The sequence below is a fragment of the Miniopterus natalensis genome, chromosome 22 (genome assembly GCF_054644295.1).
Source record: "Miniopterus natalensis isolate mMinNat1 chromosome 22, mMinNat1.hap1, whole genome shotgun sequence".
NCBI lineage: Eukaryota > Metazoa > Chordata > Mammalia > Chiroptera > Miniopteridae > Miniopterus > Miniopterus natalensis.
In genome coordinates this window covers 625418-653256 of record NC_142102.1, presented here as the reverse complement: position 1 = coordinate 653256, position 27839 = coordinate 625418, and the positions used below count along the sequence as shown (strand labels likewise).

At 46.8% G+C, this 27839-nt stretch overlaps 1 protein-coding gene across 1 annotated transcript in view; it reads left to right on the top strand.

The window, feature by feature from the left end:
- Nucleotides 1-27839, top strand: part of GABRG3 (gamma-aminobutyric acid type A receptor subunit gamma3) — a 209982-nt gene that overhangs the window by 11862 nt on the left and 170281 nt on the right. Inside the window, exon 3 of the mRNA XM_087829179.1 lies at nucleotides 17148-17215. Within this exon, the coding sequence (XP_087685305.1) occupies nucleotides 17148-17215 (68 nt within the window). The remainder of the gene's footprint in view (nucleotides 1-17147; nucleotides 17216-27839) is intronic.

Below are 27839 nucleotides of genomic sequence, written 5' to 3'. Positions count from 1 at the left end.
TGCACCATCTTTGTGTACTTTCCATAATCCTGCAGCTGAGAATCAATCCCTTCACTCAAGATACAGTTCTCAGTTCCTAACTGTAGATGCCTAAGGTTACATCAGCATCTCCCAGCCTTCTCACTGCTACCGCGTCCATGAAGATCCAACACCAGGAAACTGTTGAAACTGCTCATCACTGTCATTGTCAACAAAAAATAGGACGAATTGAAAAGCCTCACTTACATGGCTCAGAAGTAACATGTCCACGTGGACTCCTCTAATTAGTTTTCATAATACAAACTGCAATCATTATGTTTTAAAAATACTCCCTACTTTCTCAGCTATTCTCTCTCCTCAACTAACTCCTAAATTATGGATGTATCTGTTTCAGTCCCCTGCCTGTAACTATCCGTCATTCTAAGTAATACTTCAGCTGTGTCCTTACTGGTTCAGGGTTATGCAGGGTGTCGTTTATCTTGGGACCAGATCTTGTCATATGAGCTTGAAATGGCTGGAGGAAGATAAACCTTTTAATAAGAGAATTGTGCAAAGGAAGGGTAATGACCCGACTGAATTTCTCTGCCTTCAGGGTGTCTAGAAATTGGAACCACTCTCTGGAAAATAGATTGTTACAGAGTACTGATCCCTTTCCATAATCGGGACAGTCTGTGCCAAACTCCATCAGTGCTGGAAACATCACAGGTGAACGGGCACTGGAGAATACGTGCCATGCGTGGATGTGGCCCGGGGGTTCATTTAATTCAGGCAGAACATCAAACCCTCTTCTCTTGACTCTGGTTAATCTTGGATTAACTTTATTCCTCTTGTTCAGGTCTTTGCCTGTCAACTTCTTTGCCAGGCTTTTCTAAAGCTTTTCCCAGTTTAGTCACAACTTCTTCTAAATGTGCAGTGATGGGCATCCAGTGTAAGAGAAAGCTGGTGCAGGGGAGAGGATGTGAGCTGTGCTGCTGCTGTACCGGGGCAGACAGCGGGGACCCTGTATCCTCCTCTGGGGATGCCCATACCCCTTCTGAGCCATAGTACTGGAGGAGATATCCTTGCAGCTGCTTCTCTCCAGGTGACCAGAGCTGGACGTGGCAGCCGGACTCTGACTCAGGAGCACTAGAGTGACCTGGGCCGGCCCCCTCTGGGCGGACCTCTGCCCATTCCAGGGGCATGTTCCAAATAAAGGGAAAAGAGGAAGTCACTAAATAGTGGAAATGTGACCCCAAGTAGGTCAGGAGTTAGTTTTGTTGTAGATAATATATGTGAAAACAACTAAAATAACAAGTGGGCCCTGGCCAGTTTGGCTCAGTGGTTAGAGTGTCAGCCCTCTCGGGTTTGATTCCTGGTCAAGGGCACATACCTAAGTTGTAGGTTTGATCCCCAGGCCCAGTCGGGGTAAGGGAGGCAGCCAATTGATGTGTCTCTCTCACATTGATGTTTCTCTTTTCTCTCCTTCCCGCTCTCTAAAAGTCAATGGAGAGAATATCCTTGGGTGAGGATTAACAGAAAAACAAACAAACAAAAGAAATGATAAGTGGGCCTAAGAATAGTTTCTAAAGCAAGCTTTACTATGCTGCTCTTTAACGCTTTTCACTGAGAAACTATGAGCCTAATTGAGTTCCCATAGAACTATAACATGAATGCTTAAAGGCTGCTGGTGGCAGATGCGATGTTGCTGAGAGGCCTGGGTCTGAGAGTGGAAGGCTGGAGAAAGCCCCACTTGTTCCTGAGCTAGTTCCTGGTGTGTGAGTGCAGCCAGGCCTGCCCCAGGGTCCTGGGAGTTCATAGCGGACGACTGACAGAATCTTGAGATGGGGGGGGGCTGTAAAAGAGTCAAGTGTGTTAGGAACACACTGATTTGTAATAGAATACAGTTGTCCCTCATCCTGCTGGTTTCCACAATTTAAGAAAAGTAGGCCCTGGCCAGGTAGATCACTTGGTCAGAGCGTCGCCCCAATATGCCAAGGTTGCGGGGCCCATATGAGAATCAACCAATGGCGCATAATAAGTGGAACAGCAAATCCATGTTTCTCTCTCACTTTTTCCTCTATTTCTTTGAAAAAGAAAGAAAAGAGAAAGAAAGAAAAAGAAAGGAAGAGAAAGAAAAAGAAAAAAGAGAGAAGAAGAAGAAAAACACAAGTGTCAGCCAAGGGGATGGAGTGCGGACGGAAGTGTAGGCACTTGCATGTCAGAGGAAGAGGGAGTTGGAGGCAGGGTGCGGCGTATTTTGGGCTCCCTAAAGCATAGCTCCTGATGGGTCCAGTCTCACTGCCCCAGCTGGGCACTGATTTTCACACGACCCCTCTGACTAACTCAGGTCAACGATCTTTTCATCTCTGAATGCTCCTGAGGTAACTGTCTGCGCTGTGCGTTTAGGGTGGCCTGGCTGGTCCTCACCTGGAAGCCACAGCCTACCACGCAGACGGCTGAGTTGTCGTTTCCTGGCAATGGCTGCATATCCAGAAAATAATTCAAATGTATTCACTCCACTCTCAGAACAGATGGAGGAGGAGAGGAAACAGACATTCTTAATTGCTGTGCTCGAAATAAAAGCTATTACTGTAGACTTAGTTAACTGGTTCTCTCACAAAGTTAATTCAAATGCATAAGGGAGGTGGGAACAAATTTCCTGCAGAAATTATACCTGTCACCTCCATGAGAGACTAATTAGGCATCCAGAGGACACTAAATTGAGACCCATTTCCTCAGCTCAGTGTAGGTTGGTAGGTGACCCATCCCCACATACCCTTCCCAGCCCCCCATTTTGGGCAGTGATCTTATCGCACACACACCTTAGGACTGAGCATTTCACACGACACTCCTTTCCTGGCCTCACATAGAACTCTCCCCTGAGGCGAGCTCCGGGCAAGGCACGGCTGTGTTAGAGCCTGTGTATGCCGTTCATTCATACACAGACTTTTCTTTTTAATCCTTGCCTGAGGATATGTTTATAACTTTTTTTAGAGAGAGAGAGGAAGAAAGAGAGGTGAGAGAGAAACGTCAGTAGGTTTCCTTCTGTACCTACCCAGACTTGTGATTGAACTGCAACCTAGGTATGTACCTTGACTGGGAATTGAACCCACAACCTTTCCATGTGCAGGACGGCTTGGGAGTGTGACCCCAAGTAGGTCAGGAGTTAGTTTTGTTGTAGATAACATATGTGAAAACAAATGGGCCACCCTGCCAGGCCACAAAGACTTTTTACTCAGCTGTAGTTTTTTTCTTGTAGAGAACATACAATGAGGTTTCAAAGTAAACGTGTTTTATTTTTTCTTATATGTAATTTGGTAAATAACAGGTCACGTGTCCCTATGTATAATCTAACGACTGCACTGGATTTGAATATTCAATTCGGTTCATAGAATAACAGATGATCTGTTTCTAATGTTTATTTATTAGTGCTGGAGGATCCAAGCCAGACTGCTTCATGCTATTAGAGAGCGTTTGAGTGAGAACAGGTCTGGACTCAGTGATGGATTTGCGGTGATGGGTTCTTCTACCAGTTATGAACAGATTCAGCGAGAGACAGAAACAGCCTCGCTGAGCTATAGGTTTCCACCCCTAAGTGGAGTAATGAGAACACCCAAGGCCCTAGCTGGCCGGGTAGCTCAGTGGGTTAGAGCATTGTCCCCATACGCCAAGGTTGTGGGTTTGGTCCCTGGTCAGGTCACATACAGGAAACAACCAGTGGTGCATAGATAAGTAGAGCAGCAAATCCATGTTTCTCTCTCTCTAAAAATCAATCAATAAATAAAATTTTAAAATACCCACTACATCCGAGTCTCATAAGAATTACAGATTATGACACCTGGCTCAAGGACAGTGGGCAGAAAGTGTCAGTGCCTCCCTTCTGCTGTGCCCCAGGCCCACGCTGTCTCAGCTGCTGCCCCGGTTTGGTTTATGAGCAGTGAAACAGCCCCAGACAGCCCCACTGTCACAGGCTTTGTCTTCTACTGAGATTTCTGTTCAGCTGTTGGCATTTTATCATTCTCTAATTAGCATCCTGATCCACAATATCTCACTTTTTACAAAGTACTACTGTGCCCATGCTGATTGGGCCGTTATCCTGCTCATTTACACTTGAGGGAAAGTGCAGATGTAAAATTGTGGTTTTGTAGAGTGTCATCGTTTGGAGGGTTCTAGAGGAAATCCGTGCAACAGCTCACAAGTCTGGCTCTGCACCAGAGTTACCTGCAGAACTCTTGAAAATACCCAGATCATGGCCCAGCCCCATCTGCCAGCTCGGAATAGTAATTGTCTTTCTGCTGTCTAGTTAACGGATTTCCACTTAGATCTGTATTCCTACCATTCTTATGCTTGCTGGGGATTTTATTTTCTCTGTTTTTAATTTCTTATGTGGGGAGTAAGTCACTGATTTGGGGTCTTGTTTTCTGATTTCATGTTGGTTGCTACAGTGGTGTCCCACAGCTTCCAGCATTTTGGGTTCATTTACATTCAGTAAAAACAATATCTACTAATTTTCTTTTTTATTTCTTTTCTGACACATGTATGTAGTTCACTTAGATGTGTGGTGTCATTTTCCGAATATGTGAGTTAATCCAAGTATCTTTCTGTTAGTGATTTCTAATTTAACTCCACTGTGGTTAAAAAGCATACTCTGTATATGACCTGAATCCTTTCAAACTCACTGAGTTTTGTCCTATGGCTGAGAATGTGGTCTGGATTGGCGCCCACCTGAAAGAATGCATGTTCTGCTACTGTTAGGTGGAGTATTCTGTAAATTAGATCAACTACGTGGAGTTGGCTCATATTTCTGGAGAAGTCTACATGTTGGTTTTTAAAGTCTATTCTGTCTGTACTGAGCGTATGGTGTTGAAATCTCGAGTGCCTATGGATCTATTTCTGTGTGTAACCACGTCAGTGTTTGAATCATGAATTTTAAAGCACTGTTATCAGGGGGAAAGCACTTACGATTTTTAGGTCCTCCTGATTAAATGCATTTGTGAAATCTACCGTGTGACATTAAGATAGATGCTCCAGCTTGCTTTGACTAGTGTTACTGTGATACAGGTCTTTCCAGTCTTTAGTTTTAACCTGTATTGGTCACTATGTTTGAAGTGTGTTTCTTTTTTATTTATTTATATATTTATATATTTTTAATTGTTGACATATTACAAATGTCTCCCATCTCCCCTTTTGCCCCCCTCCACCCAGCCCCAACCCCATGCCGTGCCTTCACCACGCTATTGTTGTGTCCATGATCTATGCATATATGCTTGTAAGTTCTTTGGTTAATCTCTGCCTATTCCCCTTTACCTTCCCTCCTCCCTTCCCCCTGAGATCCCTCAGTCTGTTCCATGCTTCTATGACTCTGGACCTATTTTGTTCATTAGTTTATTTTGTTCATTACATTCCACATATGAGTGAGATCATGTGATACTTGTCTTTCTCTGACTGCTTAGTGTAATGCTCTCGAGGTCCCTCCATGCTGTCCCAAAGGGTAAGAGATCCTTCTTTTTGACAGCCGCATAGTACTCCATGGTGTGAATGTGCCACAGCTGAGATGGGCACTTGGGCTGTTTCCAGATCTTAGCTATTGTAAATTGTGCTGCTATGAACATAGGGGTGCATATATTCTTTCAAATTGATGTTTTGGGATTCTTAGGATATAGTCCCAGAAGTGGGATCACTGGGTCAAATGGCAGCTCCATTTTTAATATCTTGAGGAACCGTCATACTGTTTTCCACAGTGGCTGCACCAGTTTGCATTCCCACCAGCAGTGTCGGATGGTCCCCTTTTCTCCACATCTTCTCCAGCACTTGTCATTTGTTGATTTGTTGATAGTAGCCGTTGTGACAGATGTGAAGTGATACCTCATTGTGGTTTTAATTTGCATCTCTCTGATGATTAGCGATGTTGAGCATTTTTTCATACGTCTCTTGGCCATTTGTGTGTCCTTTGGAGAACTGTCTATTCAGGTCCTCTGCCCATTTTTTAATTGGATTGTCTTCCTTTTGTTGAGTTGTATGAGTTCTTTATATATTTTGGAAATTAACCCTTTATCAGATGTGTCATTGGCAAGTATGTTCTCCCATACACTGGGCCCCCCCTTTCATTTTGTTGATGTGTCTGTCTGTGGCTTGGGGAATGTTTCCAGTACATCCCATGCCTTTCTCTGACTACTCTTGGATGGGTACAGCTTAGCCCCTCTGCACAGAATTTCTGACACCCAGGGTTGCCTGTGCTTCCCGGAGGACTGTACATGTCACCTTTTCTGGCCCTCTGTTAACCTGCTTCTACTGTTTTGCTTTGTTTCCAGGACCATAAAGCTAAGATGCCCTCTTAGGTGTTCTCCCAAGATCGGCCCTCTTTTCACAACACCCCTGGGCATGACACTGCACACTCTGTGCCACATAATTTCTCCCCTTCTGCAGAGCTGCAGGCTCCTTCCTACCTACGGCCTTCCTCTAATCCTGGGAGGAATCTCTGCCTCTAGTAGTTCTGGGGCCTGGAACAGCAGCCCACTGCTCCCAGAGTGACATCTTTGCTGTGCCAGCTCAGTGGGGGAGGGTAGTGGGGCGATCTCTGCTGTGCCAGCTCCATGGGGGAGGGTAGTGGGGCCATCTCTGCTGTGCCAGCTCTGTGGGGGAGGGTAGTGGGGCATCTCTGCTGCCCCAGCTTGGCAGGGGAGGGGAGTAGGTGGCCCTGGCCTTGGTTTGCTCATTATAGAGTGGAACCTCCCCCTTCACATGAGCAAGGCGTGAGCACCTGGAATAAGTTGCCTTGATGCAGGGTGTCCCTCCAAATGTACACACACTGTAACAGCTTACAGCTCAATTTTGAAAATGAAATGTATTTTAATAAACACTGCCTTTATAATTATTCAAGGTGTGTGTTTACATCTTTCGGGCCACCCTCTGTATACTTCTACCTGCAGGGCATGGGAGTGAGTGACCACCTCCAAAAACCTAGCAGGGTTTTCACAGTTCTAGATCAAAGACTTGGGCATGCTTAGCAAGAGAAATGGGGAAAGATCACTGCATTTGATCTCTTCAGTAGTTACTGACTTATCTGAATCAGTGCTTTGGGCTTTATCAAGACATATATTCTACAAAATTAAACATTAGAAAAAGTTTCCTAATAAAATGTCACCTGCTGTCCACCCTCTTCTAGCTAGTAATGTAAACTCTTATTATACTGTCGCAGATGCTATGACATGAGACACTTGTGGTGAACTGAAATTAGTCCCTGTGTCCCCAGGGTATGGGTCATTGAAAATAATTCAGCTAAATAATTATTTTAATATGTAACAGAAAAAAATTACACCTCGTATCAGTGTTGAGTATTAACCTCAAATATATTGGAGCGTAGTTGCCGAATATTTAGCATGATGGTTATTCTGGAAGGTTACAGTGAACCCAAATGGCTAGAAACAGTGACAGACTTTTTCACAGTCTCACATACTTAATATTTGGGTTGTACTTTCAGATGAATATTTTTTATCACTCAAATAATGTGTAAAAGCTCTTCATTTTGATTCCAAAATTATAGTGAATAATTGTTCTAAATATAGATGGGATAGGAAACTTCTGAGTGATAATCATTCAGATTTAGTCGGGAGTGAGCTCTTGGGTACAGTGGCCTGGGATGAGGGGTACAATCACCTGGACTCTGGGGTACAGTGGCCCGGACCCTGCTCTGACAGGAGCTGGCAGGTGGCTGTAGCTTCCATAAATGAAACTACTTAATTTGGCTGTTTCGTTACATTCTGAAATTGCTTGTCTAAACGTTAGGTGCTGGAGGGTTTTTCCTTTTTTTTAATATCTCCCTTCACCACTTCCTACCGACCAAAGAGGCACACATGATTTTTATTAAGTCAGAGGGAAAGGAAAGGAGTAACACTCAGGTCATAAATGGCACCAGTAGAGCAGCCTTCTATTTGCTTTCCGGGTAACTATGAGTTGATGCTTCTGCTCAGTGATCAGTGTGCAGCTCAGCTTGTGCGATGGTGGATCCCCTGGGCCATCTCAGGAGTACCTGGGTAGCTGGGTCAGAGGAAAATCCAGAATTTGTGCCCTTTTCTGCACAAATTCTGCAGCCCCCGGGTGTGAGGTACATTCCCAGAGAAGAGAATTAGGAGAGGGCGAGGCAGAAGAGCGGGGATGGGGAAGAAATCGAGGGGAAACATTGTCTGTGCATTTCTAGGCTCTGCTCAAGCCTGGCACCTGTTCTGCCTAGAAGAGACTTGGTCTGCAGCTCACTCTCCTGCTGCCTCGGGCATCCGCAGAAGCCCCTCAGATGCGCTCTGCTGGGCTCCCCTGGCTTGGTTTGAAAACCCTAAGTTCACAGAGCTCGACTGTTGACAGCAGCCCATGCGGATGACTGACCCATGTTGGAAAAGGGCGGTTTGTCTTCGGAGCCGTTGCTCTTTTCTCCTCTGTCTTGCCCTGATTTGTCTTTGCCACTCTGTATTCTGGAAAGTGACACATGAAGATGAAAAAGAAACCTTTTAGATTTCAATAAATAAATAAATACACATATATCTACATAGATAGATAAACAAGAAAGGCAAGAAAAGCTCGAGCCAGGTAAGGAGATTTGAGAAAGGCAGGGAATAGTGCCACTGTTCTTCAACTTCTAATATGTACTCACTTGCCTAGGACTTCACCTGGTCCACTTTGTGCCGAAATCATGACTGTGTTGTAATAGGTCAGTAAGTGTTAACCACCAAGACAGCTATCGTCCCCCAAGCAGAACCTTTTGAGGGCCAGTGTTCCAAATACGTCACTGTCGATGCGAAGTGGGAGCTAGAGTAGAATGGGCCACCAAGAAGGGCTGACCGTGCTCCAGGGGTTACATGCACATGCCAGCACAGAACTGACCACTTCCCAAAGATGGAACGCATTCCCTGGGGATGGAGGGCAGTCCTGTGTTCTCCAACCAGTGTCTCCTAACCCTAAAAGGCTAGCACTGCTTGATATGTTGCATGCTGAGGTTGATATGTTATACGTTGATACGTTGCATATCTAGGCTGGTGTGTTATATACCTACCCTGATATGTTGCATATCTAGGCTGACACTTTGGGTATCTGTGCTGACACATTTGCGTATCTAGGCTGATGTGTTGCATACTTAGATCCGCCCCCTCCCCACACATAACACATACCTATCTACCAGGCAATCTGCCATATCTCTGTTGACACGTTGCCCTGAAAGGTTTCTCATCATGGAATGCCGAGGCGGTAAGGATGCAGAGGGTCCTACCTCCAGCATTCACAGTTAGATATTCTAGAATTATATCAACTTTGTGTGGTCCTTTTGCCAGGAAAACAGAGGCAGCTTCACTGTAGTCAAAATAATATTCCCGGACATTCCTAGATCAAAAGGAGATCTAGGGTAGTGTCAGTTTCCATTTCAGAAATAGCGGAGTTAGAAGACAGTTAGGTTTAGCCAGCTCCAGGCTCTTGAATTATTTCCACACCTCGTCCCACCTTCTCTCTCTCAGTGACTTTCCCTCCATGTTACCTTTGATCTATGCCATCCTCTTCTCGGTTCTCATCTCTGCCCCCCTTTGTTAACAACACGTGAGAGTGTGCCCCAAACTCCCTGTCGTAGATTAGGACAAGCTTCATTTTCACCGTCTTTGTCTTCATTCTCTTTCCCATTCCACTAACCCAGAATTTGGTCTGTGGCATAACTCACAGCTGCATAGACAATGAAATTCTTACTCTTATTTTAAATTTAGACCACAGCATCAACTCTTTTCAATTCTGTTAGCCCTTTCAAAAGTCTTCTCTCTCCACTGCATTCTGTAGAACCTTGGCCCCTGTGTTACAGTGACCTCTCTCTCCCTTCCCCTCTTCTGTTCCTCCTCCTGTCACCCAGGTTCCCGGCCCTTTGCTATGCTATTTCTTGTTCCCTTCTCCTTTTTATACAGTCATCTTCAATTTGATAGTAACGTTAGTATTTGTGGCTTTAACTACATCCCTACATATTAATATATATTTTCCAAAATTGATTTCTTAGGCCTAGACCATGTTCCCCCGTAGATCTACATTTCTAATTTACTTGTGGGTATTTGAGGTGCATAGCTAGTCTGTCAGACTCTTACATATGCAGACCTTCTAAAATAGGTCCCAACTGACCTGGCAATTACCCATCTCATCCCTGCAGCTTTAGACTGTTGCCAGAACCATCCGGATGAGTTAGTTGTGACACAAAGCCCTCCCTCGGTAAAAATCTTCAACATCAAAGTCAAGTATTTTATTCTGGCAACAAACATTTTTTTTTTTATTGACTTTTTTTAGAGAGAGAGGAAGGAAGAGGGAGGGAGAAAGAAACATCGATGTGAGAGCAATACATGGGTTGGCTGCCTCTTGCACACCCCCTACTGGGGATTGAGCCCACAACCCCAGGCATGTGCCCTGATGGGGACTCCAACCTGCAGCCTTTGGTGCATGGGACAATGCCCAACCAACTGAGACACAGCAACCAGGGCCTGGCAGCAAACTTTTATTATAATTTTTATAACAACCGTTTTTCCAAACATATTTTCCTTCTTTGTTTTATGCATGCTCAATACCTGCTAAAGACAAAGGAGCTGTGTAATGACCCCAGGAGGTATTAGAGATTAACACTTTCCATACAGCTGCTCCTGCTGTTGTGAGCACCTAGGCAACCTGTTCCTATCAGTGCTGACTCACTTCAAAGGTCACTTTGTCCACTGGGCTTTCTCTGCAAACCACAGTCAACTCTGCAATCCATGTGTAGTTTTATAGAACATACTGCTCTCAAGTTTGTTCTCTACTCAGGCACGCACATCTTATTTTTGTAACCTCACTGTAGGAGTCTCGAAGGCAGTTCATCTAATTTGTGCCTATTTTCTCTTTGGTATAACGTTTTGTCATCGTGGGGCAATAACGAATTTTGATTGAGCTAAATTAAACCTTACCGAGGAGAACACAGCCCGTCTTCCCTGTGGAAGGAATCTTCGGTTCCTTCCCGTGCACACCCAGGCTCCGTGGGCTGCAGGTCAGTAATCGTGTGAAGTGTTGCCTTTACTACTCCTCGCAGCGCAGGTCTGCTGCAGATGAGTTCACAGTCTGCCTGGCTGAGGATATGTTCATTTGACTTGATTTTCAAAGAACATTCCAGGTGCAGAATTACAGCTTATTTTTTCCCCCTGCAGTCGTTTAAAAATCTTGCATCGTCATGTTCTGGTCTCTGTTGTTTCTCATGATGTATCTATCAGCTGTCAGTCTTTCTATAATATACCTTTATTTGACCTCTCAGGATTTTTTTCTGTACGCACTACTTAGCAGTTTGATAGTGACATACCTACACTTATATTTATAACTCTTGGACTTCTATGAGTAGCTTAGATCTGTGATTTGGTATCTTGCATCACTTTTGGAAATTGCTTGGCTATTTTCTGTTGAATTTCTTTTCCTCCTCATGTGTCCTTTTCTGGCACTGCAAGGCTGTGTCAGCCATCTAGGTTACACTGGGTGCAGTGGCTGTGCGGGAGTGAGCCACTGTCCCCAGTGTAAGCGCCCGCGCCAGCCGTAGTTGCTTTATCTCAGCGCCCAGGTTTAACCCTTTCGCAGTGCTCATCACTAGCAAGATAGTTATACAGCCGCTCTAGCGGTTAGCTAAGGGTCTAGTTTCGCTCTTGTACACGGAGATACCCAGTTTTTTCATCATCGTTTGTTGAAGGGAGTGTCCTTTCCCATTATAGAATCTTGGCACCCTTGTCAAAAATCATTTGGCCCTGTGCACAAGGGTTTATTTCTGGGTTCTCTGTTCTCTTGCATAGGTTTTTGTGTCTATCTTTGTGCTGCTCCTGCGTGTCTTGGTTACTGTTGCTTTGTAGTATGGTATGAAACGGGGAAGCCTGAGACTGCCACCTTCACTCTTCCTTTTTTTAAAGTTTTGCTCTTCAGGGTCCCCTGAGATTCCATATGAACTTTAGGATGGGATTTTCTGTTTCTACCCAAAGTGCATTGGTATTTTGACAGGGTTAGAATTGAACCTGTAGGATGTTTTTGGATTGTTTTGACATCTTAAAAATGTCAGTCCTTCCAGTCCATGAACACAAGACGTCTTTCCACTTACTGGTGTCGTCTTTAATTTCTCTCATCCATGTTTTGTGGTGGTCAGTGTACAAGTCCTTTGCCCCGTTGAGTTTATTTCTACATATTTTGTTCTTTTGGATGCTACTATACAGGGAACTGTTTATATAATTTGTTTTTCACGTGGTTTATTGTTAGTGTATAGAAACACAACTGACTTTCATTGATTTTTTTTTTTAATCCTGCAACTTTGATGAATTTGTTTATTAGTGATTGTGTGTGTGTGTAGAATCTTTAGAGTTTTCCATTTACAAGAAAATGTTTCTGTAAACAGATAATTTTCTTCTTTATTTGTAGTCTGGATGCCTTTAATTTTCTTTCTTGGTGTGTGCCTATTATGTTTAGGTAGTTTTCCTCTGTTGCTAGTTCATTGAAAGGTTTTTTTTTTATCATGAAAGGATGTTGAATTATGTCAAATACTTTTATGACTCAGTTGAGATTATCATGTTTTTTCCTTAATTCTCTTAATGTTACAGTAATTGATTTTTGTACGTTGAGCCACCTTGCATCCCAGGGCTATTTCCTACTTGTTCATGGTGTATGATAATTTTAATTTGCTGTTGAATTCTGCTTGCTAGTGTTTTATTGATAATTTCTTATCAGAATTTATCAGAGGTATTAGCCTGTTCTCCTCTCGTGGTGTCTTTGTCCAGCTTTTTAGTATCAGAGTAATGATGCCGACCTCATAGAGTGAGGTTGGGAGTTTCTCCTCCTTTGAAGTCTTTTGGATAAGCTTTGAGAGGACTGCTGTGGATTCCTCCTTAAATGTGTGATAAACATCCCAAGTGATGCCATCTGGCCCAGGCTTTTCTGTGTTGGGAGGTTTTATTACTGATTCAATCTTGTTACTAGTTAGAAGTCTGTTCAGACTTATATTTTTTCATTTTCCCACTTGGTAGGTTTATGTTTATGCAAGTGTATCCACTTATTGTAGGTTATCCAGTTAGTTGGTGCTTAATTGTTCATGTTGGTCTCATAATTTTTTATTTGTGTGACATCAGATGTAATATCCTTTCTTTCATTTATAATTCACTTAACTGGGACTTCTCCCCCTTTTTTACTTAGTCTGACTAAGGGTTTGTTAATTTTACTGATCTTTTCAAAGAATCAATTCCTGGTTTTGTTGATTTTTTTGATTCTCTATTTTGTTTATCTCGGCTGTAATCATTATTATTTCCTCCCTTCCGCTAATTTGGTTGAGTTTGTCCTTTCTGTAGGTCCTTGAGATACTAAGTTAGGTTATTGGTTTGAGATCTTTCCTTTTCTTAATGTAGGTATTTACTGCTGTAAACGTCCACCTTAGCACTCCTTTTGCTGCATCTTGTAAGTTTGGGAATACTGTGTTTTTGTTTTCATTGTTTCCAGATATTCTAAAATTCCTTTGTGATGTTTTCTTTGACTCGTTGGTTGTATAAGAGTTATTCCGCCTTGGCTGGTGTGGCCTGGTTGGTTGGGCTTTGCGGTCCCGCACCCCAAAAGGCTGCTGGTTCAATTCCTGGTCAGGGCACATGCGCAGGTGGCGGTCTGGATCCCTGGTGTGGGACGTGCAGGAGGCAGCCGAACTATAACATAGATGTTCCTCTCTCTCTAAAAGTCAATAAAAATATTTTAAAAATAAGAGAGTTATTCAATTTCCACATATTTGTGAATTTTCCTGTTTCCCCTTTCATCTTTGTTTCTAGTTTTATTACATTGTAGTTAGATAAGTTACTTCTACATATCACTTCAGTCTTCTTAAATTTGTTAAGACTCGTTTTGTGGCATGACATGTAGACTATTCAAAGACCGTTCCATGGCCTTGGAGCAGAACTCAGATTCAGCTTTTGTTGGGTGGTGCTTTGTATTTTTGGTGCACTTGGTCTCTCGTGTTGTCCAAATCGTCTGATTCCTGTTGATATTCTGTCTGGTTGCTCTCTCCGTAATTGAAAGTGGGTGATTGAAGGCTCCTCCTGTCAATGTGTCTAATTTATTCCCCCTCCTGTCAGTGTTTGCCTCATGTATTTGAGAGCTGATGTCAGCTGCACATGTATTCGTCACTCCTGTAGGTCCCTGGTGAACTGGCCTTTTTATCACCACATAGTGACCTTCTTTGCCTTAAAGTCTCTGTCGTCGGATTTCAGCATGGCCACCCCTGCTTTCTTTAGGTTCCCATCTGGGTGGAGTATCTCCCACCCTTTCACTTTTTGCTTATGTATGTCCTTAGGTCTAATGTGCCAATACTAGGCTATGTGAAATATTTTTGTATGGACCCAGGGACTTGGCAGATTGGGAATATTAACCAAGTTTGCCCATTCTGTGCACTTTTTACCCAAATCCCCAGCCCCAGCCCCATAGCCTAGTATTTTCCAAGCTGAGAAAGCATTTGAAAACACACCTCAGCTGAGGTGGTACAGGTGGACTCAGTAGAAGCCTCAGAGATGAATCCTTCACATTTCAAGAAGAGCTGGGGAGATTATTTGCAACGATGGTGATGATGGTGATATATTCCCACTGATGTCATTGTTTCTCAGAAACCCTTAGGGCTTATTACCAAAGTCAAGTTTCCAGGAGGTGGAGGGCCAGACCCTGGGCTTCGTTCCGGAGAGGCTGCAGACTCTGGGATATCCCATCTCCTCAGTCACGTTTAAACTCTTGTCTGTAACATGGGGATAGGAAGGATGTTACATGATGATTGAATGCACAGTGCCTGTTACCGTGCCATTAATAACTGTGAGCACTACTGCCGTCTGAAGGAGGCACTGCTTGAAGGAAGGAAGTTGGTGGTGGGGTGGGGCCAGTCTGCTAATGCATCGTATTGCCCAGTGCACTCAGTTCAGGGAAAGGAAGGGGCAGAAAGCTGGGGGCCGAGATCAGATGACCCCCACTCCTTTCCTGAAAGGCAGGGAGGTCAGAAGGGGGCTCCCAGCTATTGGCAGAGCCTTCGATTGAAGTCTCAGGAGCATGAGGGTTGGTATTATTTGTTCCTCCTTTTTTATGTTTAAATGTTTCTATCAGTATATTCAAACTGTTCATGAGAAAACAGAAATTTAAGTCGCTAGGGTGACTTTTAGATGTAAGCATTACTTGGAAGGTGACACATGCAAGACTTGGGTGTTCTTTTCTGTGTCTACCTCCATGGTCCCAACAGCCAGAGCAAAACATTCACTGAGCACCTACTGTGTGCTTCACAGCAATCTGACCCACCTCTCTCAGCTCCCATCTTGAGTCAGGTTCTATCGTCAGCTCTTCTTACACATGGGGAGACTGAGGCACAGAGATGTGAAGAAACTTCTCAAGAGTACAGACGTGGGGAGCAGCGGAGCCCCACTTGGCAGCCAGGCAGCCAGCCCTGCTGGCTGCGTCGCCTCACTTGGCTTGTCTGCTTGGCGTTCCCTGGGGTCTCCCTTCCTCGTCCGTATTGCCCCCCGTCTGGGGCAGCTCATTAGGGATCACCTCCATGGACAGCTGTCATCACCTGCATTTCCCTACTCCTCACTTTCTGTCCCGTCGCACGTACCAGCCCCGGTCTCCTCTTTCCCCATCTGTGTCCCTGCCATTGTCTGTTCCCATGTTTTATGAGGGACTGTGAGTGGCTGCATTGGCTCCCCCAGGGCCACTTTCAGCTTTCTCCTCTCCCAGGGAGTGAATGTAATTTTCATGGAGTGTCCTTGTCTAGCATGAAATCTCATCTGCCCTTTGCCCACGGGATGGTTTGGGGCCACCCATAGTTGTTAGGTTCCGGGACACATGTTAAAACCATTCCTCTTCCTGCTGCAGTTTGCAATCTCACGTGCAATTTTAATGTGTAAAGTTCAGGTAAATATCACAGCATAAAGCCGCAGTTTTCAGGAACTGTGGTTGTGTGTGTACAGCAAGAGCCCACCGTGGCCTGGGATCTGTGGCTGATGCTGTGGGAAGGGGTGGCATGAACCACGTGGACCCCTCTCTGAGCACCTGTCCTCTCATTGGGAATATTACAGGTGCTCATAGTACATGGAGTTGTTGGCCTGTTTTCCGAAATGCCAACAGCTGGAAAATGCGGCTCAGCAGCAGACTGTTGGGTGCGCAGTTTAACTAGAGACTGCGCGCTCAGAAGTGCCACTCGTGGCTCCAGAAGAGGGGCTCAAAGGTTCGCATGTGAATGGCTGTTACTTGGCGAAGCCGAAGGGGGCTCATTGGATTCATTGCAGATACAATCACCTTGTCTTCCTAGAAACAGCCCAGTTCGTGTGCAGAGGTTCAGGGGCCTATTTTCTCCTGGGCAGGAATTGTCTGAAATCGAGGCTGTCCTGCCTTTTATCAGGGGCTGAGTGAGGAGGAAAAGGAGCCCCGCAGAGAGCCTGTGCCCCAACCCAGGGGTCTGCCTCTCAGCCATTTCCTTGCTGGTCTCCCCAGTTCCACAGCTACCAAGGAAAGAGAACCTGGTTCTTTCAGGTAAAATGAAGCGGTTTTGCCTGTGATGCACAATGTTAGGGTTATAGTTTCTCATTATGTAAATTTTATGCCCTCATAGTTGAAACCATAGTTCCTTGACTTACTAAAGTGTTATTCTTGTCTGAGTTGTAGGATTTTAAGTCTGTGGTGTGAGTGTGTGTGTATGTCTTTAAGCCACAGTGACCATCATAATCAGTATTTGACCCTCATAATCAGTATTTCTTACCCTTTTCTGCTGTGTGTACTCTCCCAATCTTTGCTTTGGAACAATAACAAGGCAGCCAGGTGATGGATAAACATGAGCCATCCTGATACTGTAGCAAGATGCTGGTATTAAATTACTATGCAGTGTTTTATATTTTATGTTTTTATATTTTCTTTGCCATATAATCAGCCTAACACGTCACAGAATATCTTTATAGCCATTTATCAAATACATGTGCTCTTTTCCTGGAACTTATTAAATACAAGTAAGAACCTTACCACCTCTGAGAACTTTAGAAAGAAAGACAAGCAGGTGTGAATCGTAACTGTGGTGCAAGTCCCCCCTTCAGCAGCCCCGGGAGGCGCGGGTACGTGAGGCAGAGGAGTTGAGTAGCGCTCTCCTCGGTCCCTCAGGCACAAGTATTAATACATGTGTGTTTTCTCTACAGTGAAACCGACCGTAATCGATGTTGACATCTATGTTAACAGCATTGGTCCTGTGTCATCAATAAACATGGTAAGAAATTATTTTTTTCTGATCTGATGGACTGATTCACTTCTTGCTGATATTCTCATTGTGGATTTCTGTGCGTGATTTCTCAAGCGGGTCATGGTTGGCTTCATAACTCGGTAGCGTGTGTTGGTAGCTTAAGTGTTGATAGTGGCAGAAGCCAGGGATGGTGCTGTGATGGTGTCAGTGAGACCTCCCTCCAGTGACCCAGCACGTCTCGCCCCTTCGCCACACGTTACCGCGTGCAGATTTTCAGATGAGATGATTTGCAATCATGCGACTATAGGCGATCTCTGGCCTCATTAATACTAGACATGGATACAAATGACAGCTCTTTGAGTCTTAGTTTATTTTTTCAAGCTCCAAAGACCTGCCTTTTAGTGTTTCTCAGAAAAAGATCTGAGGTTGCACGGCTCATACTCTGTCTGTAGTTCAAACTCTGAGGGTCAATAAGGTGCCTTTTTTTTTTTTTCACAGGAGAAACTATGGCATTAAGTACAGGGTGTCCCCCAAAAATGTAGACACACTTTGACGAATTATAAAGTCAGCGTTTATTAACATACAGCTAATTTTCAAAATTTAAAACAGTCTACAGAAATGAATATTTTTTTGTCAACATTTTCAAACTGATGCCCATTCTAGCCCAGGCCCTGCCAATAATTCAAAGCACAGGAATCTCCAACATTTAGAACCATTCTGTTAGGTAGTTGTGCGCTCTCATTTGTCCATCAACTGTTGCTGGTTTTGTACCGTAAATTCGCTCTTTTATGTGTCCCCAATAAAAAGTCTAGTGGATAAATTTTCCTTGTCAAAGCTTAGTCTGGCATCACCCATTATTTCAAACAAGTGAAACATGGAGTGAAAATTAAGTGAGTTATCGGCTGTTAAAGTGTGTATACATTTTTGGGACACCCTATATATGATTTCCCCAGGTAGTGTACTTTCACAGACCTGGAGGGAAAATGAGCTCTAGAAGTAACTGCTTACAGTGCAGAAGGGGCCTCCATGTAAGGCTGAGCTGCCAGGGACCTGCTGGTGTGTTGGGACACATCAGCATGGACGTGCCCTGCGGCCACCTCTGAGCAGGCCATGCCAGTGCAGACGCAGGCTGCAGCTCCCACACGCTGGGGCCTGCTTTCCACTTTGCTGTACCCCGGCCCCTGGGTTTGGGGGTGACGTGAGCTGAGGGTGGGAACTGCCCAAATTCTGACGTACACGCTGTCCTTCTATCACGATGTTCTGTGGTGGAGATTGAAATTAGTAGCAGATCATTTTCTGGCCAGATGTTACAAGTGCTCATGATTTCTCTGATGATATAAAGGTGCCATCCATGTAAGGGTAAAATTATATCTATGGGGATGAGGCCTCAGCAAAGAGGTGGCATGAATAGAGGGGGTTCATGTCACACGACTGTGGGCTGTGATTGTAAAATGTCCGTTGTCAGTGTCCATTTGCCTCCCTGGTTAGTAGTTGTTCAGTTGATTATGTAGATCGCATGAAGAGAGTAGTCGCCTCTTTGTTTCTGATTCTGGAGTTCTGTTTTCTTACATCAATTCCATGCAGTTTATTCAGCACCTTTGTGTCCAGCATTAATTTGCATCTAACACTGGGAAAGAACTGCCTGTGTAGATGTATAGTTACAAAGTTATTGTAGGACAGGCGCTGGGTTTTGTACAGCTGGGGATTTTCATGAACTCCTGCAATTCTGACAGCTACTTGGGGCCCAAGGTTGAGCTTTGCTGCTGGAATTGATAAAAAGTTCTGCATGGCGATGACAGGCTGTGCAGGAGGAGGCTGAGTGAGTTGCGATCGCCACCGGTGACCAGAACTCCTCCAGCAGCAGGCCCCTCCTGGGACAGCCGGCAGCAGTCAGAACAGAATTCTCTGATGGGGGCTTTTTAACCCAGAACTTGGCAGAATGGGCAGGAGTTTGTGGTTTGGGACAGTGTGGGAAGGCCCCTGATAAAAGGCAGGACCAGGGGGACGGGGTGTCGCCTGGTTAGAGGAGGGCAGATATGCTGGTCCAGTGCTGCTGGGCAGCTGGGCAGCACCCTGAGCAGCAGGGACCCGGGCCCTGCAGGCTCCATGAAGAGTTGGCTTCCCCCTTAGGTCTGCTACGCCAGATCTTGGAGTTTGGGGAGAGTACAGGCCCACTTTCTTCCGACTGTGCAGGTCAACTTTTATCAGATAAATTCAAATCCAGCAAGATCCCTAGTCAGACCCCCTTCCTCCCTTTCAAAGAAAAAAACCCTACATGGCACAGAGCTTATGTTATGACTTTAAATCATTATTAAAATCATTAACTCTGACTCCTCATCAAGGGTGAGGAATGATCTTAATCAGAATGGTCTGTGGCACTGAGAGACCTCCGTCACCTGAGAAAGACCCATAATCAGAATGGTCTGTGGCACCGAGAGACCTCTGTCACCTGCGAAAGACCCACAATCAGAATGGTCTGTGGCACTGAGAAACCTCCATAGCCCGAGAAAGGCACACGAGCCTCAGTATGTGCTACGTCCTGAGGCAGGTACAAGTTATGGATGTTGGATTTTTTTTAACCCTCACCCGAGAATACGCTTTTATTGATGGGGGCGGGGGGGGGGAGAGAGAAATATCGATTGTTTGCCTCATGTGTGTGCCCAGAGCAGGGACTGAACCTGTTTTACCTTCCCAGGAAGGTCTCCCTCATTCAGACAGTGTCCCTCCCTCTCCCACACCTGCCGTCCGCACTCGGTTGGCTTGGGTCTCCTTCCCTCACTATCTGTTCTCTCTGCTCCGGCGTGCAGCTGCCTACGTCCCTGCACTTGGTGTTACCTGTGCCTCAGGACTGGAGGACAGGGCCTGGCCTGGGAGGATGAGGTGCGTGTCCCTGGTGAGTGGGCATCTGGGTGACCCACCACCATTGGCTGCCAGGTGCCCAGGCAGGGAGGATCCTGCCACACACTTCAGTCTGCACAGCCTCACTGCCCACGATTTCCTTGTCCACCCAGAGCACTACACGTTCTTCGAAAGGACAGACGTGGGGCAAAACAAGTGGTTGGGCCTTGGAGGTGGGTGCCCTGAGCTCCTGCTGGGCAGAGCCCAGTGCTGCCGGGTCACTGACTCGCCCGCTGGAAACTGCGGCCCTGAGCATGTTGCTGGGGAGTAGAGACCTGTGCGCGAGGGACCTCTCTGGTCTCTGCCACAGGGAACACCCTGTGATTTAGGAGCCCAGACACACAGGGGAAATCTGATTTTATAACACTGAAGAAACTCCTAAAATTCCTACCAACAATTATTTTGCCAGCCACTCACCTTTTCCTTCCAGGCTCTCTAGCCTCCCTCCTCTCGTAATACTGACTCTAAAGATAGATTGGTCCTTGGAGTGGTGCGAGGAAATGGAAATGGAGCGGCATTATCACAGAAAGCGGTACAACAGCGTTTTCTTTTATTTTTACCGTCAGGGTTATAAGATAGAGATTTTGAGAAAGACGATTGAATGAGGAAAGCAATTAAGGTTTAAGCGTTTGAAAGACACCTACATGAGATGAAAAAGTGACTCTGTGAGGTTCATTCCCCTCTCCTCCTCCTGCAACTGTCCAGCCTCGGAGGGGCTGGCTGTCTGTGCTGTGCCCACAGGTGGCATGCTCCCAGCTCCCCATGTTCAGCAGCATTCAGACTGGACATACTGAGACTCTCTCCACCTCTCCAGCAGTGACGACCCGGGAGTGAAAGGCACTGAAGGGAGAGGACTTGGATGCTGTGAGCACCAGACATAATGCTCCTTTTTAAAAAATCCTATAATATGAGCATCTTGTGAAGTTTTCTTAGTCCAAGCTGCAGGTGTGATTTGTGAGTTCACCTGGATCTCAGGTCCCAACCAAGCAGTAACTCCTCCCTCAGCACCTTCTTACCTCCTAACCTGTGCCTCCAGACTTCCCTTTTGGGTTTCCATGCTCTCAGCAACCTATTCATTTACAAAACCAGCCAGCCCAGTCTGGGGCATTGTCAGTCTTCTGAACGTGTCTCATCACCAGGTGGGCTGGGCAGGTGGGTCTCCCTGGGCACCTGCAGGAAGACATAGCAAGAGGCGTGGCCCCACCTGTCCCAGGACTCCGGTCACTGCAGTCGCTCTGGCAGAGCTGTCCTGTCCTGGGGCAGTACAGACACTCTTCTGATAGGTCTTCCTGTGACTGAAGGAGCAGCGACACCCTTGAAAAGATTCCTGCTCCACCGTGCAGGGCAGGCCTCCTATTTGGATCTTATTTTGTGGTGTTTGGTTTCTTTAGAGGAAACAGGCAGAGTGTCAAAGCTGACCTCCGTGAGTGGGCTCTTGGAGACCAGCCTGTGTGTGAGGACACAGCACTGGTGACCCAGCTTGACTATCCCCATGGGTCCCCTTGTGTCTCCTCTCTCATCTGCTGATGGAAGACCTCGTTCCCCGTGGATTTTCACCTGGACCAGAAAATTTCAATAGCTTTACAATGCTCCCCCCCCCACCCCTTTTCCTAAATTCTTACAGAGAACTCAAGGATATAAAACAGATGAGAGCTGGAGGAGGGATCTGGAGCCTCCACCTGGCCGTGGATGTCAGGCTATCCACAGGTTCCTGGGACACTGTCCCTTGGCTGGTGCCATTGCCCCACCAGGAGTGTTCTGCTCCTTTCTGCCTGTATGTGTCTGCCTGGCCCTCCACTCGGAGGCGGCCTTCACCATCCCTCTGGGTTGTGTGGTTCTCTCCCCGGGACCACAGAGCCCTGTCCAGATGTGCTGCATATCTGCCAGGTGACGCTGTCAACTTCCTCTCTGAAGGTCTGTGTGTTGTACTTGGTCATAGCTGTGAAGGTGGGGATCATATGTCTGTCACCAGCCACTGGCTTTGTGACCGGCACTCAGCCAATGTTCAATAACTCCCTTTTATTCCAACTGAATCCACCAACTTGTGTGGCCTCTTTTGTTGCCTGGGAGCCACTCTGCCTGGACTAGAGCAGAATGGAGGAGGAGCTTTGCAGCCACATAAGGACAGAGCTGGGCCTTGATCAGAGGTCAGTGGAGGTTCCGTGTGGGCTTCACACCTGCGGGGTGGAGCTGAAGTTAACCAGTACAGAGGTAGGAGCAAGGACCTCCCGCCGAGTGTGCGGGCACATCCCAGATACTCAGAGAGGGTGAAGAATCCTGCCAGCTCCGACCAGGGAGCAGACTTTAGAAAATGGGTCCCTGCCTGGCCAGGTGTGGCTCAGCAGTTGAGCATTGACCTAGGATCCATGGGATCGTGGTTCGATTCCTGGTCAGGGCACATGCCTGGGTTGTGGGCTCGATTCCCAGTGGGGGGCATGCAGGAGGCAGCTGATCAATGACTCTCTCATCATTGATGTTTCTGTCTCTTTCTCTCCCTCTCCTTTTCTCTCTCTGAAATCAATAAAGATATGTTTAAAAAAAAAAAAGAAAGTGGGTCCCTGTTGCTCTGCATGCAGCCTTGCTGATCTCTCCACCACCCCCTCTCTGGAGCGGAGCCAGCGTCTCCTGTGAGATCAGCTATCAAGACTGAGTGAAGGGAGATGTGCTTTGGAAGCATCAGTTTAAGCAGCGTTTGGGTGCAGCACAAAACCATAAACCTGCTGAAATGCTGGGTGTGGGGGACGCCAGCTGCTGCACGACTTTGCTTTACCAAAGCAGGTGAGCGTTCACCGGAGAAGAGAGGAGCTGACACCACTGATTTCCCAACTCAGCTCGCGCCCACTGCTTACCGCATCTCCTCACTCAGTTGCAGAGCCCAGGGTTGGGGTTTCCCATCTTTTCAGAGACAGGGAACCCAGTGCAGTCAGACACTGGCCGCAGACCCACACCCAGCCCTGTCCCCTCCAGAGCCCTGCATGGTGGTCTCCTCTTCACAGCAAAACTGAATCCCTGCCAACCAGCCAATTCATTTAAGTGCACAGAGAGGCCCTGGCTACCTGTGGAGCAGTCTCAGCCTCCTCATTTGCAAATAGTGATGCCAGGAAAAGCAGGTGGCGGGTGCCAGCTTTCCCTGCAGAGAGAGCAGAGTGGAGACTGGGAGCGGCAGCCAGCCCCGAAGCCTTATGCGCGTCCTCATATTGTTGCTGGCCCCTCCATGTTTCTGTGGCTCACTCCTGTGTCCTCTAGCATGTGACGGCGGTGTGGGACCTCCTCTGCTGTATGGTGGTCACCAGCCTGCCCTGTCTCCTCTCCAGGGGAAGCTGATTCTTATACTTATTTGGTTCTTTAATGCCATTGATAGGAAATTCTTTGAATTTCAGTTTCAAAGTCACCTTGTGTTCATGCATCCTTGCTCTTGGATGTGGGAGGTGTGTGTTCTTGAGGCCTGGAGATAGGCACATGCTTTGAAAACACAGCTCCAGGCTGTGGCCCGGTAGCTCAGTTGGTTAGGATGCTGTTCCCATATTCCAAGGTTGCAGGTTTGATCCCCAGTCAGGGCACATACAAGACTCTCCTTCCTTCTCTCTGTAAAAAAAAGTCCAATATAAACAAATAAAATCCAATACATTGGGAATTGGTAGGCGGCTATGCTCTGAAGGAACATCTGGTCTGGTTCTTGTCCTCAGTGAGACATCCAGCCTCACATCACTGGCATCTATAGGAATACGAAGTCCTGGGTGCACTTGTATGTACAGGGTTCCAATCACCCCACAGATCCCTGTGCTCATCTACAGGCTCCCTGAGGGGCGCAGCCAGGCCTCCATTTCTGCGATTCCTAGGCTCTGTCATTTTCAGGAACAAAGATGTGCCCACGCCTGGCTCGCAGGAGCCCTGAGGTCACGTGATAATTAACTATCCTGATCAGATACGTGTTCCTGATTCCTGGTCTCCTATGTCTGCCGCATGTGGAAAAGTTTAGCTAAAAGATCAGTCCCTTTCATATCGATGATCCATTGACTGAATCAGGAAAAGGGAGTTGTAAGTACTGGAGACATGTTTGCAGTACACAGTTTTAAGCTTTGCAGGCGTCCTTAGTAAAACAGTTTTTAGCTGCTGAGACTTATTCTCAGGCCGTTTTTTAACAGAAATAGCTGTTGGGCAGCCACCCACGAGGCAGACCGGGGAGAGGCAGCACTGATCTGTTTTTGAGCTAAGGGAGAGGCCAGATGAATGCCCTCTGTCCAGGCGACAGCATTTAATCGTGCACTTTATCTTTATTTGGCTGTATTAGGTTTTAATCAGAAGTCATCTTGCTAAATGTTTTGAACCAGATAAGAATTTAATTTGTGGAACAACTGAATCACAGGTAGTGAGAGAATCAGATGAGCAGGGGTTCGGGCAAATGGCCTGAGGACTGCTCATTTATATTCAGTAAAGTGATGACAGACAGGTGATGGGGGGCGAGGCGACTCCCTGGGAGGGGACGGAGGGCCGCTCCGTTGGGAGTGTGGGGCGCAGGAGAGGTGCCTGGGGCCTGGGAAGAGGCTCTGGCCCAGGGTGCAGTAGGGATGGGCAGAGGGATCCCACGCCCGCACGAGGGCTGCCCCACTGGAGTTAGGATGCTGCCTCTTACGTGCTCACTGCTCGGCTGGGGCCTGGACACCCAGCCTCTCTCTGTCTCTCTCTCTTCCTAAGAGGGGCCATGACAAGGTGTGAGACACGCTAACCTTGCAGTTAGCTCAGCAGCTCATTACTTCCCAGGGCCTTACCTGTCACTCTGCTGAGTTGGGGATCAGCTGCGGTCATTTAGACCTGCACACATGATGGGTGGGGGCCTGCAAAAGGGACTGCAGAGACCCCGAGGTGGGAGCCTCGTTGGTTGTGGAGTAAGACAAACCTGGGCTCAAGTTCTAACTCCCAGTGACTGAATATCACGCTTCTCATGTCCTGAATGTGAAAAGTGAGCACAATAAAACACCTGTTTTCACATGAACTTTGTACCACACCAGGTGCTGCACACGTAAGTGTATGTGTAGTTCAGTAACTAACAGGTAGATCCTTAGAGTGAGTAAGAGGGGGCTGAACTGCAAATCGTACCAGACGAGGGAAGTAGGGTGTGCAGGGTGCACTGGAGTTTAGTCAGGAGGAGGCAGGCGCAGTGGAGGGGACGGAGCTTTAAGAGCCAGGAGCGGCCAGCACGTCCCTGAGATGCCAGGACGCCACTGTGCTCTCCCCAGCCTCTGCCTTATGTGTTAAACTCTGTCGCAGACAGGTCAGCCTGGGTCAGTGAGATAGTCGCACCACGTGCCTCCAATGGTTTCCCGCGTGTGCCGAGTAAGACCTGTTATAAATGAGTTTCTCTCCTGTTCTGAGCTGGGACTTTTCTGTGGCCAAGGTGAAGCCAGAGCATTGGCAGAGGAAAGACAGTTTAAATGCAGTCTGTGGTGCACCTGACCCTTGTAATACTGTGTGTATGCAGGTTCCTAAGGGAGAATCTGTGTTGATAATGGGTGTGGACCCAGGTAGCTCCCACTGGAGCTCAGAGGGCACACGAAGAGGTCCCTGCTTTGTGTCCTCTGTGATGCATTTGCCTCACACGATTTCCTCTCCTCATGCTCCCGAAACTGCCTCTCTGCTCCTGAACCGGTGGCCTTGACTTTGGATGCTAAGGACTCATTAGTACACAGAGTAACATGCACTGTTAGAGGCAGTACTTAAAGAAATTAACTTATTATTTTCTAATAACCTGATTATACACTGAAAAAACTGTAAGGAGACGATGAAAAACTTGGATAATGATAGAGATTATTAAAGGTTTGAGAGCAAAAATAAGAGTATTCTCAAAAGTCAGTAAGGAAAAAATCATCACCCCAGATGTACTGGGAAAAAGATTTTTTAAAAATTCACAAGAGAGGAATCACTAACAGAAAATATAGTAGACAGTGATTAAATCAGTGATCAAAGAAAGTGACTAGCAAATATCGATTGAGCACCTTCTCTGGAAGAGGCATTGTTTTAGGTGCTGAAATAAAAATTAATCCCAGAAGTTCAGTGGGAATGGCCAGGATGTTCTCAGAGGTGACACCAGGCTGGAAAGGCTGTGGGAAGAGGGGAGGCATGTTGTTCAATGTTGGCGGGAGAACGGAGCTGGGTTTGTGGAGAGATCCTGAGAAACCCCTGCTTGGAAGTACATCCTGACACATCTGTAGACATGTCATACACGGGAGCCCTGGGCCAGCCACAGGGACACCCACCACAGTCGTAAAACCAGTAGACACGCATGATGTCAGATGGGGGGACGAGTTTTCATTATAATCGTCACACGTATTCTGCTGTAACTGAAGCTCTGTAATACCGTGGATTTTCACGGGGGGGTTTAGTGCTTCATTCCAACTCTTCCTCAGACCCAAGACTCTGACCAGGAAAAAGCCGCAGCGAGTCACCTAGTTGTGTACAAGCACTGGGACCTTCCTCAGCACCCACACCACAGAAATGCTCACCTCTCCCTTAGACTCTGTGCTCTTCTGGCTTATTCCAAAGGGGCGAGACCCTGAGGCAGAAATTGGAGTAGATGGAGCTTTTCTAGGCCAGGTGGACAGATCCTGTCTGCCTTGAAGGACTCGGTTCCATTTCTTTGGTCACCAGGCTTTTAGCTCGGGTTCTACCCAAGGGCACTTGTCCATCTTACCTAGGAACACTGGGCCTCGCTGGTCTATAGGGAGGGAACACTCCCCTCTCTATGCGTGCCCCGAGGTGACCGACAGCTCCACTGAAGACTCATTCTAATTGGGTCCTTGGCACCAGGAGGGTCGGCATAGTCATCTGACACACAGTTTAATGGGATGAAATCATTCCTGCTCCTCCAGTAGAGAGTGTTTCCTTGAATCCAATGAACAGGAAGGCTTCCATCCTGTGGCTATTTATGCTTTTGGTTTTCAAGAGAAAATGGCAAATGACAGAGAACTAGAATGTTGGAGATTTATTAAAACGAAGGACTTCGAGGGGAGGTCTCACCATGTCACTGTGGTTTGCTCATTCACCTGTGTCTGCAGGGCTGCACAGTCCTGTGCAGCTGGGAAATACCTGGGCGGTGGAATGAGGAGGTGCGTGCTGGTCCCCAGGTTGCCCCGGCGCTCACCTCGTGCGTGGCCTCCTGGCTATCCTGTGTAACACGTGGTGCTGCCCTAAAGGATTTTACCTTGGACTCGTTCTCCAGAAAAACCCCGCTGGCTGGTGGATGGAGACAGTGAGTTCGACACATTTGCCATGTGATCTAAATGCAGAAGGCTGAGTTCACTCACCGGAAAGAAGCTCCAGGACCAAGTACAGAGAACGAGCCATCCAGAACCAAGCCCTTGGCATCCCACTGCCATGGTGAAGCCAGGAGGGGCTTTGCTCTGCCCTGTAGCCAGGCTGGCGGAATGACAGAGTGTGCGAGGTCACCTGGGAAGCTGCTATTGTATTGGTCATGCTCATGGGGACTCGGAGATTTCCAGAGCTGGAGGCGGGCAGACTTGGGTGTGTCTGTGGACTCACTGAAGAGGATGCTGATCCGCTCCTACTGCAGACACCTGTGGCATCCCATCCCATCTTTCTGAACCCCCACAATGACTCATGATGAGCCATCAGACCACACAGACCTTAAATGCGCCAAGTAAAACGAGAGGCGTGTTGATTTCCCCAGGAAGTCCAGGTTCCAGCCTGCCTGCACCCGAGAGCGGAGCAGATGGTGATGACAGTCCTTGCCCAGCTC